This window comes from Mytilus edulis, chromosome 9, assembly GCF_963676685.1.
Source record: "Mytilus edulis chromosome 9, xbMytEdul2.2, whole genome shotgun sequence".
In the NCBI taxonomy this organism is placed as follows: Eukaryota; Metazoa; Mollusca; class Bivalvia; order Mytilida; family Mytilidae; genus Mytilus; species Mytilus edulis.
The window spans coordinates 19,303,894-19,324,275 of NC_092352.1; the positions used below are offsets into that span (position 1 = coordinate 19,303,894).

A 20,382-nucleotide genomic window follows, 5' to 3' on the forward strand; every position below is an offset into this window, starting at 1 on the left:
CCATCTTGTCCATCCGGCAACACCTCCCTCCCCCTCACGTCACTATCACACAACGTCAAAAATACGGGAAACAACGTTAACACTGTTTTGCGACATTACGGACATGAAGACAAACTCACAATCACAACAAGGGGTATAGCAGTCATCACTGTGTCACTATCTAAATTAAATCAAAAACAAACAAATATTAAACAAAGAAGCACAAAAAGCACATTAATTGCTGACTTATATATGTATTTTAAATCAACCCATTAAAGGATTGTAAAGAATCCTGTGACTGCATTCACATTGTCCGTCTAATAAGAAAAAAAGTACTCTATTTAATATGTTTTATTTCGATAAAATTCTGACTCAAAAACGAAACCGAAAAAAATCAAATCGACTTCGTGTGAAAGATTCCAAACATTATTATTCCTTAGGCAATTATAGCTTTTTATGGTCAAACCCTTCTTGTTTTTATGGTCTTATAATTGTTCTTTCAAAAGTGACCCGATAGTATATAATATATTCCGTGATAACGCTGAAATCAGTTTTAACTTTAATTCTGATGAAGAAATAGTGCAAACACTAAGTATGTTTTGCTTGCTCTGTTATACCAATCGTCGTGCAATTTGGTGTTATGCTATTCTAGATTTAGTCGAAACTGGAAACGGTAAACATCGTGAAATGCCAGTGCAAGATGACGAAAATTAGTTCAGGCCTGTTGGCATATGATAAATTTTTATTGAAGGTTTTCCATTGGAATTTCGGTAATGCAAAAATAAGATTTCAACCTGTATTTCTGTGAGTATCTGTATTGCCAAACAAACCTTTTCAAATGAGATCGATGAACTTTGATTGGTGACAACTAAATGATAAGCATAGTAGGAATCAGTTTACGATCGACAGTCAAATAAAACACAAGTCCGCAAAGCAAAACTGTTTTCTTAAAAATTGATTGGTGAAATCTCAACATGCATCGGAAACAGACATTGCAATAAAAAAAATGTTCTTCCTTTACGCAAAAAATGTAGGAATACCCCAAGGGGGCAATCAAATATTCTAAATCAACACTTCAATCATACAATGTAATGGTCGCTATGGAAATTGTGAAATCGTTACGGCGAAACAGTAAGTAAAGCAAATGAAGTCATGCGGTACTTGTGAAGAGCAATTGAAGTCACACGGTACGCTGTAGAGCTTCCGGTGCATTATCCAGAATAAATCAATTCTGGTTTCATACAAATATCCTATATTATTATCTTTTTTGTTGTTCAATATGCATGGATTGCGTTTTATTGACGATTTCCATCATACTGTTTTACTAATTCGATTAATCTGGCAACGCAAGTGAAACCGGTTGAGACGAAAATGATATACAACAAGTCAATTTAGTACTTATCGATTAGCAGACAGAAGTCAACTACACTTTTAATGTGAATGTTAAAATTTAAAAAAAAACTTAAATACATTTGACAATTTTCCAATCATAGTTAGGCAAAACTGGCGATCGAAATGTTGTCATGATTTATTCTTCTCGTTGTACCGTCTGTGTTTTTTATTCTTTCTCTCTCCTGTCTGTTCGTATTACAAAATTCGATTACTAATAAAAATTAATCGTTTTACTATAAATCTGCTTATTTCTTCATAATTTTTATTTCTAATAATGAAAAAAGTTTGACAGCAAAATAAAGCGTTCTTGCATAACAAATACTAGAAAAGCAAGAATTTACAAATTATTTTTTTTTTTAATATTGACTTTTAAATATACATGAAATTGATGTTAATATTAATATATATTCTGTCATCTATTTAAACAATGCGTTACATCATGCATTTAAACACTATTAGTGAATTTTCCATTAACAATTTATTAGACTCGAAAATGCAAGTCTGAACAGCTTGCTTCAAGTACTAGTAACTGCGATCATTTTTGGAAAAGCATATATATATTTTATTAAACTAAAATATCATACTACTAATTGCTAATTCCTCATGGTAAATTTGCCATCAAAATTAATCACACACGAAACTATCCTATTGTTAATATTTCCTTTGTTTAGTGGTGATGTTCTGTTGACTCTTTATGAAGTATACATTTCTCTGTTGTATCTATATGTGCGTGATAGTAATAACGTCTCAGATTTTACTTAACGTAACTTATTAAAAAAACAAAAATTTAAATATTGCAGACGTGTATAAGTTCCTAGATAAGTCGAAAAGTTTAAAAACTCTTATGCCAACTAAAGTGTTTAATGGTTGAAGTATTATTCTTCGTGCAGGAATTTAATGAAAGTAGTATTTCAATCCATCCCCAACCCCCAACAAAACAAAATGATCATGTGAACAGTTTAGCTGATTTAAACAGTTCAAACATCGTGTGCATGTGTTCTTTTACTTTTTTAAAAATTTTATGACGATTTACATCCGTTCAATGTTTGTGGGTATTGAGCATACACAAATTCATGTTGTGTGCTTCGAAAGTTACTCTATACTACAACAATCCGTGTTAGAGAGTAGGATTGAAGAATGTCATACCAGCATGTTGAGAACCCTAATTAATTTGTTTTAGGTTTTGGATTTTCAATTATTTGGGCCTTGACATATCAATTATCAAAATGCGCATCTGGTGTTGTGAAAAGTAGAATAATAAAAACACCGAACTCCGATGAAAATTTTAAACGGAAAGTAAATGGCAAAATAAAAAGTTAAAACAAATCAATTGAATGGATAACAATCGTCATATTCTTGAATTGGTACAGGCATTTTTTTATGTAGAAAAGGGTGGATTAAAACTGGTTTCATAGCTAGCTAAACCTCTCACTTTTATGACAGTCGCATAACAGTCAATTATATTGACAACCATTTGTGAACAAAACAAACAGAAATAATAGGTATAAATGTCAAAAATAAGGGTACAATAGTCAGCACTGTGTTAAAATCTTTATTATATAAAAACAAACAAATATGTCAACAAAGATAAACAAAAAGGCATATAGACAAAAGCACATAAGCAAAAACGAAAGACAAGAAGAAAAAAAATAGCACAATAACACAATGACAGGATGTATAAATACCGAGTCACGTCAACTGAATATTGCCAAAAATAGACTAAACAGTACAAGAAATAATTTACAAAGACAAATAAAAGAATATATAACACGTTATTGAGATGATAAACAATGTCAGTACCTACAATCTATACTTCAATTGGTTGCCATCGGCTGTTGTCTGCCCTTTGGTCGTTTTTCTGACTCTTTGACACATTCCCCATTTCCATTCTCAATTTGATTCAAGACCATCGTGTATTATTTGTGTAGTTGATATGGAGTATTTATCAACAAGGTCTATATTGGTGTTAAGCTTCATTTCTATAGCTGCGATATTTCTTCATCTCGGTACCGGCATGTATTGCTTGTTATTTTTTGTGTTTCAATTGTCCTGATGGTTCGTTTAATCTAATATAAGTGAAGTTATTCCTAAGAAGTCTTCAATTTGTTTCTGCGTCGAATCTATTATAATCTGTTTATCAAAAGTTCACTATGTTTTTAATGTTTCAATGACTATTTGATTATGTACTTTCCACTGAACTTAGCTAAGGGTGTGAAGTATAAAAAGGTCTCCACAATTTTTACTGGGTTTCTATTCTTTGACACCTTGTATGAGAGTCGGTGTGTGTTTTAATGCACCTTCTATTTTATTTCTATTTTCAAATCTCCTTTCCAATAGCAAACATCGAACATTTTCTTGCTTCGAATGGAATTTGGTCTTCAGAGAATCTATGGCAGTTTGTATAGTATTGAAATTAATGTAATAACATATAAGAGTTTTTATCAGATTTTTATTTTTTTTTATTTTCGTCCTTTGAACAGAGATTAACGGGAATACCTATATACATGTTTTTATATCAAAAGCAAATTTTCATTACATTTTATTTCATAATGCCATAGAAATACTGTTATATCGTTTTTTACTACCGATTAATTAATGTCAATTTTTTCAGTTTAGACTTGTTATAAAGAGGCTAACACATTTGAAATATGATTAGTTATAACAGGAATGTTAGGAACATTGTATGATAATTAGCCAACAATATTAAGCTTGAACTGTCGTTTGGTGTTGAAAATAAGAGGAGGATGTCCAAGTATAATTGTATAAAAAGAGACCTTCTCTATTAAACTAAATGTGTAAAAAAAAAAGTGTGTGTACCGAAGAGGCAAATATTTTTAAAGCTATTTTTTAAGGAAAGAAGGATAATCCAGATTCATTCAATGCCATCATAATAAATATATTTGGATATTTATTTATTTCTGTAGTGACCGTTTTAAAATAGTCGGTTAAATAAAAAACGATGATGTACTATAATACTTTTGTAAGCTTATCAGGTGTAACCTTAGCCGTGAAATCGATTAGTTTAGTTTAAACATATTGCATATTCTAAATCAAAGCAAAATGGATTAGACACAAGTAAATCATATGTAAGTACAATATAAATAAATACAATGATGGTATAATGAGCATGCATGTAAAGCAAACAAAATTAATCCAACTCTCATTAAACGTTCAATTATATTTTGATTTTAGTAGGCTTTAAAATGTTTTGGGACATTAAGTGTTATTTTCATTTGATGTTGATATTCCTTACAATAGAGTATTTTCTACAAATAAGCATTAAGCTTTAACATTCAATCTACTGATCTACCTTGTTGGTTTTTTTGTAGGCAGAGGGCTCAGGGAGACTGTGTAACAAAGTCTCTGTTATATTTTAAAGAGCATGGAATAATTTAATTTTTCAATTAATCTAAATTACAGAAAGATATAGTACCGGAACTCTTTAATCAAACTGTAGGAAGGCAACGTAAAACTCGAAGTTCAAGCACTGAAACTAAAATTTCCCCGAAAGTTGTGCTAAATCTACCTAAACTATTTATGCCTGGGGATAGAAAACCTTACCATTTCGAATAATTTATAATTCTTTTAAGAGATAATTTAAGAAAGTTGCCATCTTTTATGTCAGCACAGAAGTGTGGACTGTAGGGCTTGTGATATGCGTCCAACAGAAGGGACATCCACCCAGTGGTTGAATAAACAAAACTCACCAACGATACTAGCTTTGTTGTATTAAGGATATATTCTTCTGACATTTGAGTCTCATTCAGTCTCATTGAAATCTCGTTCTGAAATTATTTCCATAACATGTGATACAAGTGGAAAATAGCAATGAATTTGATAATAATCATAATCAAACTTAACTCTGTAAAAGGATTGTGTATTTCCGATAAGTAGTTTTTGAGTAATGAAATTTTCAAATTTTACGACTAATCAAGTCAGTCTTTTTAGCTGAAATTTTGAGAAAAATGGGTGAGGGGTACAAAAAATGATTTAACCAGAAATATAAACATCCCATATAACTTTTTTTTATCAAATTTCTTAGATTTGTATTTTTTTCAATCATTTATAACAAGGAAGTTGAAATGATATGCATTTTGTTCTTTAAATAGAGAAAAATCACAAATTTACAAAATTGACAACATGGTAAATTTGACACGATAAAAGCATCAAAATATGATAAAACCTTCTTATATTAACACCTACCTATAGGTTTTTATTAGTTGAATTTATTCAGATTGGTCCAATTTACCTTTATTGAGTCCAAAAATGGGTAAAAATCGATGAAAAATGGGAAAATCATCAAAATTGGGTACTTTTAAATGGCCGTAGCAAAAAAGAAGCGCACCACCATATAATTTTTTCTTCACCAATTATTTTTTTTACAGTTATATAAACCAAAAAATCAGGTTTAGAAAGAAAGTTAAGAAGAAGAAATCAAATACGAAGTTGTCGAACATTGAGAATAAAAAAACAAATACTAGTAAGTTGTATCCAGATGAGGACAAGGCGAGAGTATTTCCTGCAAGTTATAGCTTCTAATTAGGAAACCAATGTGACCATATATGGACTCATTTCTGAGACAACAAAATCGTCATGGGAGATCATTATGATTGCTATGGTTGGATCAAGTAACACGGTCGTATGAATTAGAATGGTGAAAGAATAGCAGAATTATGTACCACAAACATTCGTAATATTCACTATTTGATTTCCAAATTTATGACTTGTGAACACCGGTATACTACTGTTGCCTTTATTTACTGAAAATGCAGAAGAAGTTGCTATCAAAGATAAGCAAGACCACTTCTATAAAACCAACAAGTTTCGTTTTTGTAAAATCCCAGCACCATCTAGTCGTTCAGTAATGGACGAACTAGGACTTTGCTTGTTGGCCAATCATGAGGTTTTCATGGCTTCAATGGACATTACATTGAACAGCAAATCTGAGGAATTATCTTGTATGAATTGAATGACCACGCTTCACAAAATTCCACACAAACGACGGTACATTGGTGGCTCATCTGCATGTTCTACAAAGGAATCGTCCGTTAGATTGACAAAAAATCTGTCCGCAGTGAAAGAGTGAAAAAAGCTATTCAGAGGAACAAGTGGCAGTATGATGAAGTTTTTTATTGACAACACATTTGTTGAATTTTGAGGTAGACTTTTTCAACAAATTATCGGCATTGCTATGGTAACGAACTGTGCACCTCTCCTTGTCAAACTATCTTCTTATTTTCATCAAGGTCGGAGTTCCTTCAGACACTTAATTTCACATTCAGATATAGGGATAATATTCTTTCTATTTACAATTCAAACTTTTCAAACTTTTATGATTTAGAATGTCATCGCAGTACCTGAAACTATATGCATACGAGGCGATTTTGATTTTGATATTATCTATTTCTCACATCTCAGTAGCAATATATAAACTTAATTTGCATATGGGAAATAGATTTCTCCGACATATACTGTACCCAAGAGCTTGCAGCTGCTATGCACACTTTCGAAAACGTCACCAGTGTCTAAGCAGAAAGATTTCCCAAAATAGTTCATCAGAAGATACCAAGACTTTGTTGATAAATATTCCGTATCAACTTCACAAATACTATATGATGGTCAGAATGCTATGTGCTAATGTTTTGATTATTTTAATAACATGTTATAGTATTCTGTTATTTGTCTTTGTAATTTATAAACCTTAACTGTTTAGTACATGTTTGGTTATATCTTTTTGGCGTGTCTCGGTTTTTATGCATCCGACCTATGTGTTGCTGTGCTGGGGTCATGTTTTGTATTATTGGCTTTCATTTTCGCTTATGTGCTTTGTCTACATGCCATTTTGTTTTTCTTTGTCATCATATTCATTTGTTTTTATAGTGATTAAGTTTATTACACAATGCTTACTGCTGAACCTCTATTTTTGACATTTTTACATATTAAGCCTGTTTGTACTGTTCACACAATGTTTTCAATATAATGAAATTTTAAGTGAATGTCATACAGGTGAGAGGTTTACATCTCGATATTGACAATGAGGGTCGGTTGAAAAAGATATATTCCCGGGCTTGTATTTCCTATCATGATTTCCGTGATAACGGATTGCTGATCACAAACAAGCTATTAAACCAAGAGTTCCAAATGGTGAAGTTGAAATACTCCCTTTGTAAATTTTACGGACGCCATCACGAGTTGGTGGACCGTTATGGAATAACCGTTGTACAGGTGATATCGGATATGTTCCTTACGTCATAACTACAATACTCTTCCCTTTTCACGAATTTGACCTACCGAATTAGACTGTTTACCGGATTTGTAAATACATAAGCAACACGACGGGTGCCACATGTGCAGCAGTCTCTGCTTACCCTTCCGAAACACCTGAGATCACCCCCCAAGTTTTTGGTGGGGTTCGTGTTGCTTTTGTCTTTAGTTTTCTATGTTGTGTCTTCTGTACTATTATTTGTCTGTTTGTCTTTTTATTTTTTAGCTATGGTGTTGTCATTTTATTATCAATCTATAAGTTTGACTGTCCCTCTGGTATCTTTCGCCACTCTTTTTTTAGCTAGATATAAAACCAGTACTAAGTAAGGAATATGACAGTTGTTTGATTTCCATTCGTTTGATGTGTTTGAGCTTTTTATTTCTCCATGCATTTGATAATGGACTTTCCGATTTTAATTGTCCTTGTAGTTCAGTATTCTGTTTTTTATTATACTTTTTTAACATCAGAAAGTACACAGCAGAAAAGGTGAACAGAGCATATGAAATGATACATAAACCAACTCTTACAGAACTCCATATTATAGCAGAAAACAAAACCTTTACAGCAGCTCTGTCTTGCTTAAGATGAATAAGAATGTTGAAGGATGGCATAACACGAACAACTGCCGGTCTTGCAAACCAACAGCCGGAGAAGAATTCTGCAACTCCTTTTGGACTCAGAAAATCTGAAACTAGAAGTAACTCACCAGAGCCAAAAAGAAGATATGGCTACTTTTATATATAATGAAAACAAACTGGGGTAGGATTTTTCATGTCCTACAAAAAGATAGAGTTGATATCACAAAGACCCCAGTGGAACCCAGAAGGTTAAATATACAAATAAAGAACTATTATTACATGGCGGCGAACTGTAGAGGCAGAAACTAATCAACAACAACAGGCAAGGACAATCCTCAGAACTGCTAACTACCAACATCATTTCTATTATATTTATGTGTTATGATAAAGAAAATTAATCACCGCCTTCATTTATCAGATTTGATTTCGTTCAACGTAATCAGTACGATATTTTACGTTTGAAGTTAGATTCAAAACAAACCGGACATAGTTTAATAATATAGTTAATTGCTACCCTAGTTTGATATTAATAAGTATTAAAATGTGATTTGTTATTAAATGCAATATCAGTATTTAGTTAAAATATATAATCTTAAATCAATCCTAATTCTATCTTATTCATTCTTATGTGACGTCATTTTTCATTTTTTGATGATCTGTTTTACAAATTCAAATGACGTCATGTTTTCGTCATTTTTCAGTTTCAAATAGGACGCCACTGGCGTAGAGGTTTAAACTTATTCGGATGTGTCTACTTTTGTGTTTCAAATGTCTGGTTATGTAAATGTATTTCAGTTGTTTCCTGTAATTAGTTAATACTTCAGTTTTATCATGTACATCTTTTGAATATTCATTTTATAAAATTTACTGTTTGCAAAAGTATAAATTATTCTAAATTATAGGGATTTTCTGGTAACTAACAGAAAACCCTTGCCGTTTTTGGCACAATCTTTTTGATCTTTTGGTCCTCGATGCTGTTCAACTTTGTACTCGTTTCGGCTTTCAAACTTTTGTATCTGGGCGTCACACGTAGGTCTTGTGTGGACAAAATACACTTCTGGTGTATTAAAATTTTGAACTTGTTGCCTTTTGTTGGCTGTTGTTCGTGTGATTCTTCGTCAATTGTGTTCTCCAATTTATTTATATTGTAGTCCTGTGTTGTCATTTTGATGTTATATTTCACATGGCCATAAAAGTGCGAGGTTTGGCATGCCACAAAACCAGGTTCAACCCACCATTTTTTCCTTTAAAAATGCCCTGTACCAAGTCAGGAATATGGCCATTGTTATAATATAGTTCGTTTCTGTGTGTATTACATTATAACGTTGTGTCGTTTGTTTTCTCTTATTTTTGAGTGTAAATTCACATTGCGATAAGACGTGTCACGGTACTTGTCTATCCCAAATTCATGTATTTGGTTTTGATGTTATATATATATGTTATATTTGTTATTCTCGTGGGATTTTGTCTATGTGTGTTACATTTTAGTGTTATGTCGTTGTTCTCCTCTTATATTTAATGCGTTTCCCTCGGTTTTAGTTTGTTACCCCGATTTTGTTTTTTGTCCATGGATTTATGAGTTTTGAACAGCGGTATACTACTGTTGCCTTTATTTACCTTACACGATAATGTCTTCTATGGAAATAAGCAAGTAAGTGAACTTAAACAAAATTGATCGTGTCAATGATATTCATGTCAGCATAGAAGTGCAAACTACATGGCTTGTTATCCCACGGGGACAAAACATTTGTCAATAGTGACATCGACTTGAGACTTACAATGAATGGAAAATATGACCATTTTCTCCGATATGTACATGACGAACTTTCATATGATAACCAGCAGTTTGTAATAATCTCCCTAGTATCTATATATATATATTAGTGTAACAAGGACAGAACAGATCGTATATACTCTTCGTGCTACATTTGACAGCGTTGTGAGTTTAAATACAAATCGTTGTACTTGGTTATATTTATTTTTTTACTTTCAGTTCTGTCGGTTATGTAGGTGCCCGCATCTCTTTTTGATTTATTTTATCTAGGTCTTTGGCTTGTAGGGATTGGCTCGATAAATATTACTCATTAACCTTTGAGACAATTTATTCGGTATTTTTTATCTTTACTTCTTACTTGTATTATATCGTAACCAAATAAGACCATCATCACAATTTAAGTTTTTTTTATATAGAACCATAGCAATATGCGAACATCAACATAAGACAAGTACCTATACGTGAATCTATGACAAACGAAACGATTTTAATTTTGAAGTTATCAGATCCCCCCCCCCCCACCTTTAGTAGCAATATACCAATTTCAGTTGCACATGGAAAATACATTCCCATTCTCATTCGATAATTAAAACAATGTAGATGTTGCTCAGACCTTACAAAACGTTACCAGAGTCTGAGAAAAAAAGTTAACCAAAGGATTCTTCGAGTGGTACCAAGACCTTGTTTATAAATATTCCATATCAACTTCACAAATAATTCTTGATGTCTTGAATTATAGATTATATGTACTGTCGTTGTTTGTCATCTTTAATATACTAGTAACGCGTTTTCGTGTTCTCTTACTTGTCTTTGTAAAAAGTAAAATACCAAAAATACCGAACTCCGAGGAAAATTCAAAACGGAAAGTCCGTAATCAAATGACAATATTAAAAGCTCAACCACATCAAACGAATGAATAACAACTATCATATTCCTGACTTTGTACAGGCATTTTCTTATGTAGAAAACGGAAGGTTAAACATAGTTAGCTTAACCTCTCACTTGTATGACAGTCGCATTAAACTCCATTATCTTGACAACGATGGGTGAACAAAACAAACAGACATAACAGGTAAAAATGTGAAAAGTAGGGTTACAGCAGTCAACATTGTGTTATAATTTTAATCACTATAAATACTTACAAATATGTAACAAAGAAACACAAAAAAAGCATGTATAGACAAATTAAGCGCCTTAGCAAAAATTATAGACAAGAATATAAAAACTTGCCATAGCACAATAACACAATGACGGGACATTATTTATACGGTACTTTTAATCTTTACTTGTTACTTGTTGTATATCGTACCTAAATAAGACCCTTACCAATATATTTTTTTTTATAGAAACATATAAAAAAATATATATCTAAAAGAAAAATACCAGGAACATTATTTATAGTATGGGTAAAAGAATTTAACATTGATACCCAATAAATCCAAGACAAAACAGCAACTTTTGAACTTCAGAAAAAGACAAGTGTCTATGTCGTTGCAATATGCGGACGTAAGTGATAGACAAGAGCATAAACCATGCATAGCAATATACTAACTTCAACATAAGACAAGTACCTCATGGCTCAGCCCGAGTTGACTTTGGATAGAGTTGACTATTTTTTTTATTCTACTTTGTTATTAAGTTCTTCGATTTTACCAGCATTTATACATCCTTGCCTTTAAATTTTTGGGGTTTTAGCTTTTCTGATGAAAATAAATCCAGACGCGCTGCAATACACTTTTCGATCATTTTTAAAAGAATACATTTGAGACAATCGATAGTATTACCGTACTATTGAATGGTACGGATAATTTTAAATCTCGGTGAATATATAATATTACGGATGAAAGTCCTTCTTCGTTTCTCAGAACTATCTTAGGTTTTGTTTGTTTGTTTTTTTAAATAGAAATTGAATTTATTTCAAAGCAAAGTATCATTGAGTTTTTCTAGATAAATTTGTTTATCGCTATTTTGTGCATTTTTCCTTTGATCTTTTTTTATGATAATTTTCATATCATGCTACTCGCTTGAGATGGAAAATTATCGCTAGAAACTAAACATGCACGTGGCGTTGCTAACGAAATTGACATGAAATTAACATGAAATTGACAACGTCTTCATAGGTAAAATAGCGATAAAAAGATTATCATTGTTCATCTCAACTCGATTGCCTTTCTCGCTTTCGCCGTCCCGGCTCAAGCGAGAAAATCAATCTTGTTGAGATGATCACCGATAATCTATAAACAGAAAGGAGAAAATCACGTTTATATTTCGCTGCACAGATTCGAATAATATATAATCTGTTATCTACAAAACAATTATTATCCTATAAAATCCAACAAAAAACATATTCCTAGCATACCAATTGGCCAAGAAGGGTGTAATTTTCAGTTTTTGTAATTTTAGCGGGAAAATATTTTGTGTACATGCGTAGAGTGAACAGTTATAACCTCCCTTTGAAAATACCTTTGACCTTGTTTACATTCTGACAATTCATTCCGAAAATATCATCATTTCAGACATTGACATTTGTCATTTGACAGTTAAAATGAAGTGGTTTGGAGGTTAACGTATCAAACAACTAGTGATCTGATTAATTTCGTGTCGTTGTGTTATCTCAAAGGAACAGATTTTGTAAGAAAGAGGAACAAAGAAAATTAAGGTAAAAGCCTATAATTATCTCTTTAAAATATCACTTGTTATTCATTTTTCTTGGGTTTTTTATATGAAATTTTTCAACGTTAAGATTGTTTTTTTTATTATTGTAAGAATTAGACTGTGAACAGACGCACATTTATAATCGATGAGGTACTTATTATGATCAAATATAGAATGCTTTTATGTTGATGTAAAATGATAGGCTGTTTACACATAGATAAATACACATTATACCTACAGCAATATATCCTGACATAGGTTGTAATGATAAAAATGTAAATTCTTATCAGGGGTCAGACTATCATATATCAAAACTCTAATACAGTTTAGATATCGACATTTATTAGAGGTATAATTTCCTTGCCATTCAAAATCAATTAACCAGCAAATTATTATAAATAGTTTACGTAATTTTGCGTAGGCTGAAGTTTTTTAAAACATCAACAAAGAATTGACATAGATCTAGACGCTCCTTTGTGTATTGGGTTTACCTGTATAAAGGTAAAGGTAGTGAGTCATTTATATTGTAGAAATGAACTTTGTATGTCCCATATTATTGTCGTTCTGGTTGTGAAACGCAGGTGCAAATACATAACTTAAATAGTTTCAATTGAGGTAAAATATAGAAAAAAATATGACTATTTTGTCATGTCTATGATAATGTAACCTGTCTAAACTTTATTGATTTCTGTCAGTCTGTTTTTCGCGCATATTAAAGTTCATTGTGTATTTTTGTTCATTGCGTACATTCACTGATTTATCTCCACAGCCACTATAAACCTTTTCAGGTATAAAGGAAAAATAAATTCAGAGACGAGTGCCTAGAAACGTACATCTTGTTGTGATTATTTTAAATTTTAAATGAAATAACCCTTACTTTGGAGGACAGTCGGTATACATATTGAATTTTCATCTGTTAATTCCGTGTATATGTGAAATATTTTCAACTCCAGGGCAAAATAAACACAACAAGTAATTCAAATTGGAGTTTCTTTTGCATGATAGAAGGGACAGTGGGTTTAACCATCGCTTGAACATATATACTCTTCTGCATCTCGTAATATCTCATTTCCTTTCTTATTACTTCGGTGCATGTGCTTTCCAGGCTTATCTTATATCTATTTACAATTAATTAAACATAAGTCATCCTTTAAGTTCTGCATGTTTGAATGGTATGTTTTTACATTAGTATATATTAATCTGGTGTTATTAACATTTTCTAATTCAACGATTTCGACAGTAATAGATTCAGAGGATAAACTTATGGTTAGAAATGCGTCCTCTTCGGAACATCCAGTTGCAACAGTCACCAGCCGGTTCCCTCCTTTCACATGCATCTTGTTTACTTCGAATCCTTTGTCCCCTTTTACTTAAGATTTCGATATTTTCAATTGACCTTGAACTACAATGATATTCATCACCGGTACTGTACCCCTCAAGTGTCAATCCTATGATATCATCCGTAATTTCCGCATAATTGTTTAATTAACAAACAGTGCGTCTTCATTCCTATTTTACTCGAAATTGAGATTATATTGTAATCTTCTGTTTTCGAAAGTATGAAAAGTTATCGGACCTTGTGTGTCGACGAAAATACTTTTAAGAACAAGTTGAAGGTCATCACTTAAACTTTCCTCTTTATTTCCTACAGGGTGACTGTTGCAGAATGTTCAGTGTTGGACGCATTTTCAAAAGTTGTAGTGGCGGATGCCAGTTACTGTGGACCGATCCTAATAAACAAGCAGGGGCATATGACGCCGTAAACAAAGACGACAGGGGAGAAGAGCTCGATGAGTTAGACTTAGGGCTGCTGTCAGCTTCTGACGCTGTTTTGTCACAGCCACATGGGGGAAGAAGATCCTCATGGTCCCTTGACATGGAATCGCCAATCGTCAGAAACCATGCACCAATAGTTAAAAATGCATCTAAAACCTCATCCCTAGAGAGGAATCAATCTTTTTCTGGACAGAGTACTTCGTCTATTGTCAAAACAAGAACACCTCCCAGAGACGCATTTACGATTTCAAACTCTCCAATTGTCAAAAATAAAACACCACCAAAAAAATCAATGGATAAAAGCTTTACTGTCAACAAAACGATAACTCCTCCTAGAAATGCCTTTGAAAAGTCGACGCCTTCTGTTGAAGTTTCTGGAAATGACAATACAGACAAATTGGTGAGCGCATCAACTCCAGACTTGAGTTCAAAGTCTAAAGAATATGGACCAAAAATTCACTCGTCAAAATCATCGAAGAAGGTCAAAAAATCAAATTCTGAGCTTGCACTGCAGGTTGTTTCCGTTGTGTAAATTAATAATCAAGATTTTTTGTTTTTGTTTTTATAGTGTCGAACTTTATAAAGATTTTTAATGAGATTAGAAAAGTGCCAAATTCAGGAAAGGTTTCTATACTTGCATACATTGAAAGGTGCTTAGATTCAACATGTTATTGTAACAAGCATGCACAGGTTTGCAATTTTGCATCAGTATTTTGATGTTGTCCACGTAACTTACTACTATTCATAACATGTTTAAAGATTTGTAGACTTATGTGCCTTTATGTCATTCACTTTGAAATATTCAATTCCAAAATCTGAAAGATCTCATATAGCTCACAATCATTTTTTATACATTAATTATAAATTACTTAATCTGTGTGGTAACAACATTAATGAATATTATAATCATAGTTTCAGATTTGTACACTAAAACTCAGATGTTTCATAATTATCCCAAAAAGGATGTCCTTTGTGGAGAATCGTTCTACGAGCCATCGATTCTATGTCAACACAGTTAATACAGTTTGAATCAATACTGTTTTTAGTCATTTTAGCTGGTGTCTCATGCGCTAAATAAAGGTTGGTCAATGGATTTTATATGGACAGATAAATCAAGTGCTAAAAGTAGGTATATAAGGGGATAAATTGCTTTGTTTGTTTATCTTTTGAAAAGTTAAACGATTTGTATCAAGTTGTACGTCACATGCATTGAGATGGTATAAAATCTCTTACTGTTTACAGTTGGGTTGAAAATGAAAACAACTGAGTCCTTGGCTCTCAAGGTTTTTTGTTTGCAAAACATTCAGGTAGATCACCTAAAATCTATTCGAAATTATTTTTTTTAAATATTTATTTATTGCTCTGTTTAACTGGTTTACACTTAAAGGTCTTGTTTTACCTTTTTTGACTTATGATAACTTTATTTATTTATTTGCTGCATACCCTCTAATGATTTTAAAATAGCTAGATATGATAAAGTAAGGAAGCTAAAGTTAAGAAGTTCGATCTTGTAAGTAAGAAACCGAGCAGCTTAAGGAAGTAGCATGCCATCTTATAAGTAAAAATCAAGGCAGTGAAGATATCGTTTGTTATAAAACGTTCATTTATGTATAATGATACAAGTAGCTTTTATTGGTAGCATTATAATTTACATAGGTAATTCAATTTTATTGAATAATGACTGAAAATAATATGTTTACTTCATTAAATTTCATTCCTGATAATTCAATCAATATAAACAGACCATAACGATTTTAATATTTTGTATGAATAATGTAAATAGTTTTAAATGAATTGTTATGTATCAGTTTATTATATATACATTTCCAATGAAGGTATGTATTTTAAACAATTGTAATGAATAGATATCGTATAAGTCTTTCAGGATTATAACTAAGATTCCATTTTTTTTTTACATTGAGTCTATTGGAGCAACTTTGTGACTTTAACAGTCAGCTTAATCATAAATGCCCAAACAACTTTAGGGTAAGGGATAAAAAAAACTAGGGTATGTATGGGTACAGTAAACACACATATTTTTTTATTTTGCCTTAGAGCATCAACTGCCTTTGTCAAGTGAAGAGAAATGATAAATATTACTATGACATTCCATGTCAACCCCTCCCCCCTTTTTTATACATTGACTACTGGTTTGTTAAACCTTGCGATTTTACGCTTTATTGTCAGAACATTGAATTTTACAAACTATAGTTCAAGTTTAATCAACACTCCAGAAGAAGAATTTTTATTTACAAAATATGACCCCAGGAGGGCATATAACATATAACAATATAATTAGAAATACTTGTACATGCCAAAGATATGATTTAACAAATAAACTACATTGTTATAAATGTTAAGTCCCACTTGTCTTATTCATTGTTTACTCTTTAACTTCTCGCAGAAGTTGCTTATTGAGGCATATATATATAAGGCAAATAAGCCGGTCGGAATGAAATGAGACATAGGGAAAAGACATACAACAGAGAGTTGTCTCATTGATACTCATACCACATCTTCTTAAATCTATATACGAATTAAATATAAACGAATGACCTATACCAGAGATAATGATATTGTACTATCCTCTTAACTTACTTTTCCAGAAAAAAAACCAATACTTCACCAATTTCATATATCTATGTTAGACTAAAATACATTCAGAAGTCACTTCTTCCACATAGGGTAAAAATGTCACATTATATGCTACAAATTGACATGGAAAATTCATTGCTGATTTTTATATATTTAATATATGTCTTCATGTTATAATTGACACATTGGATTGATAAAATAACCTTCTTCAGGTTCACATTGTTGCCGTCTTAATAATCAGATGATAGACCAAATGTATTAAGTATTAATTTATATCATGTTATGTAATGTTATAATTTTTAATAAATGTGTACTTAAATCCTAATTTGTTCAATGATGCTCTGAATTATTAAAGACAATCGTAACTTGATACGGTGTCTCCGATATGTAGAATTGAGTCGTCTCGGTTTTTTAAATCTTAAAGGATGGAATACAATCCTTTTGGCGACTCACCTTCAAGTCAATTGTTTGTTAATTTTACATGTCAAATATCTTTGATCTTTTTTTGGCTGCAATCCCATATCTTTATAAACAAGACTTATCTTAACCACACAGGACATCATTCACACATGTATTATCTAAAATTGAGAATGTAAATGGGGATTTAGTCAAAGCATGGAAGTATCAATATAATACTTCCATGGTCAAAGAGACAACAACCCGACCAAAGAGAATACAACAGCCGAAGGCCAACAATGGGTCTTCAACACCGCGAGAAAATCCCGCACCCCGAAGCGTCCTCCAGCTGGCCCCTTAACAAAATGTGTACTTGTTCAGTGATAATGGACGTCAAACTAAACTCCGTAATTTATAAATGAACTAAATTAAAAATCATACAAAACTAACAAAGGCCAGAGGCTCCTGACTTGGGACAGTATATCTGGTGCAGAATAATCGGTACTTTTAATGTTATAACCATGCAGGTCAAAATATAAAAACAGTTGTAGTTGGTAGGCCTTGGGAAATATTTTAAAAATGGTTATACCGATCATAGAATCCACAGCATATGACATTTGGAAATCTGCAAATGAATCGCAATATAAATGGTTGTAATTAGCTAACAGCTGTGTACAATCATTTTGATGGATATATAATAACCTTTGTAAAATTTGGTAAATTACGATTGAGATGTTACGCATAACAAGTAAATTACATCTAAAAACCAGAGAAGAGCAATATACAGCCAGGTATATGAATATAATACGTGCATATCAAATTCGTTAAGAGCATAACATGTAATTTTTCCACGAATTAATAAATACAAGCATGATCAGTTTTGCACGAATGCTACCTTTCATATTTGGTTAAAACTTAAATTAAATATTACTGTATTCATTCATTAATGCAATATTTTTGAAAAATACCCCGTAGAGAGATGTATGTTTCATACTAGGAGTGTTTTGTTGGAGAGGATATTGCATATCATTTATCAGGATTAATGAAAATAGTTTTTAATAATCCTACATGTACATCCGTTGGAGTTACTGGACACACCTCTGTTAGACAATGGTTAATATTCCCGTGAATGACGATTCGTCTTCCGATTACACATTCGTTAATGCTGTTTTTTTCATTTTTAATGGAAACTGGTTTTTATACACTCTATATTTTCAAAGAAATATTGTATTAAAAGTATTTTCTGACGGCATCATCAATGTAATCATATTTTCTAATGTAGAGCAAAGAAAGTCTTGATTTTTGTTTCATATGTATTGATTTTGGAAGTTCGGCAACACGGATATTCACGTTAGCCAATTGGATTTTTAAACATACGTTTCACTGATGAATTTTTTGGTCGTCATATTTTCAAACTACACAATACTTTATCTATTGAAAGAGGGCGATATCTAAAAATACCAAAGGGTATGTCTTTGCTGCAACAATGGAGACATTGAAGATGGACTACACTTTCTTTTAAAATGTTCCACCTATAACTATGTGAGAGATAACACCATTAAAAAATTAAATAATGTTCTATTGAACAATAAATTACCTTCTTTATCATATAGCTTGCTTATATCAATTCTAAATAGTAATTCCCCAACAATATTAAAAATTGTTGTCAACTATTTGAATGAATGCTTGTTGGTGAGAAACTCATTATTAAAAGGTACTTGATTTCTGTAATAATGTATATGCTTCTCTTTTATTTTTATATAATTCTCTCATAATTTTCCACTGTCACTCCTTCATTGTATATATGTTATTGTAGTTTGTCTTTAATTTGTTGCCATAACCATTTATTGTCAATGCGTTAGTGCTAATAAAGTTATCTTATCTTATCTATATCAATACGAGGAACATTCATTTCAATGGTGGCCTTTAGTATTAGATTTTCATATAATAGTCTTCATACCAAGACATACTATAAACGGGACCCATTTTCCTTTCCCATTGATAATTTTCCTTTCCTTAATGGAAATATTCCCAAGTCATGGTTCTATGGACAGACTATAGTCCAACATAAAAAAAAATAGGAATGATGTTTTCTGCTCTTTGGTTGGGCTGTTGTCTTAGTGACACATTCCCCATAACCATTCTCAATTTTAATTGCACATACTTATTATAACCCAAAAAGACTTATGAGAGACACTGCTATATCTGTTTACGTAAAAGAAAATGTATGCATAGAGTGTGTGTACCGTCTACGTCTCTCAATCACAGGTTTGTAGTTGATCTCTCAGTTTTCATTGAAAATTATATTTTCTTTGCAAAAACAACATGTTAAAATTTACTAAATTTTATCACAAATATAGAGATTTGTCGTATTTATATAGAAGTATGATTTTACATGCAAAGATTTGACAAAAATGGTTTATAAAATCAAGCTCGATTATAATATTTTTACAGCATGTAATTTTTTTAAGAATTGTCCAACATTTTCCACTGGTGCATGGGTCAAGTGGTGGCAATGAAGCCCCTTGGGGTTTCATATATGATAAATTCATAGACTTTTTAAACGCTAGCATGCAAAGTCTGCACCTTGGGCTTTCATTTAAGTTTCACTTGTTTCGACTGTAAGACAATTATTCACAGTTCAGTGGTGACAAAAAAGATCATTAATACCTGTTATTTAACTAGATCTACAACTAACCAAATGTGACTTTTATTGCATTTCAGGTTCAACCAGTGCATGCTTCTAATTTAAATATCAACAGTCATTTTTGCAACAGCTTTTAAAATGTAAAGCTTGGTTAGTTTCCTCGTTAAATATATATTCTATCATGAATCAAAATAAATTAGACGAGACGTCGTATTGTATTTTCTGATATTACTAATTGAGTCAACTCTATAGCGTAATGTGGCCATTAATTTTTAAGTCTGAAACAGTTTTCCCTACCACCCCTTTATTCAAACCAATCCTTTTA

The 20,382-nt window shown here is 31.8% G+C and overlaps 1 protein-coding gene across 1 annotated transcript; it reads left to right on the forward strand.

Moving 5' to 3' along the window:
• Positions 1-12,428: 12,428 nt before the first annotated feature.
• On the forward strand, positions 12,429-17,333 carry LOC139489602 (serine/arginine repetitive matrix protein 2-like). The gene is made up of 2 exons (XM_071276200.1): positions 12,429-12,647; positions 14,295-17,333. The coding sequence occupies exon 2, from the start codon at positions 14,310-14,312 to the stop codon at positions 14,949-14,951; it is 642 nt and encodes a 213-aa protein (XP_071132301.1). The 5' UTR covers positions 12,429-12,647; positions 14,295-14,309; the 3' UTR covers positions 14,952-17,333.
• Positions 17,334-20,382: the final 3,049 nt, after the last annotated feature.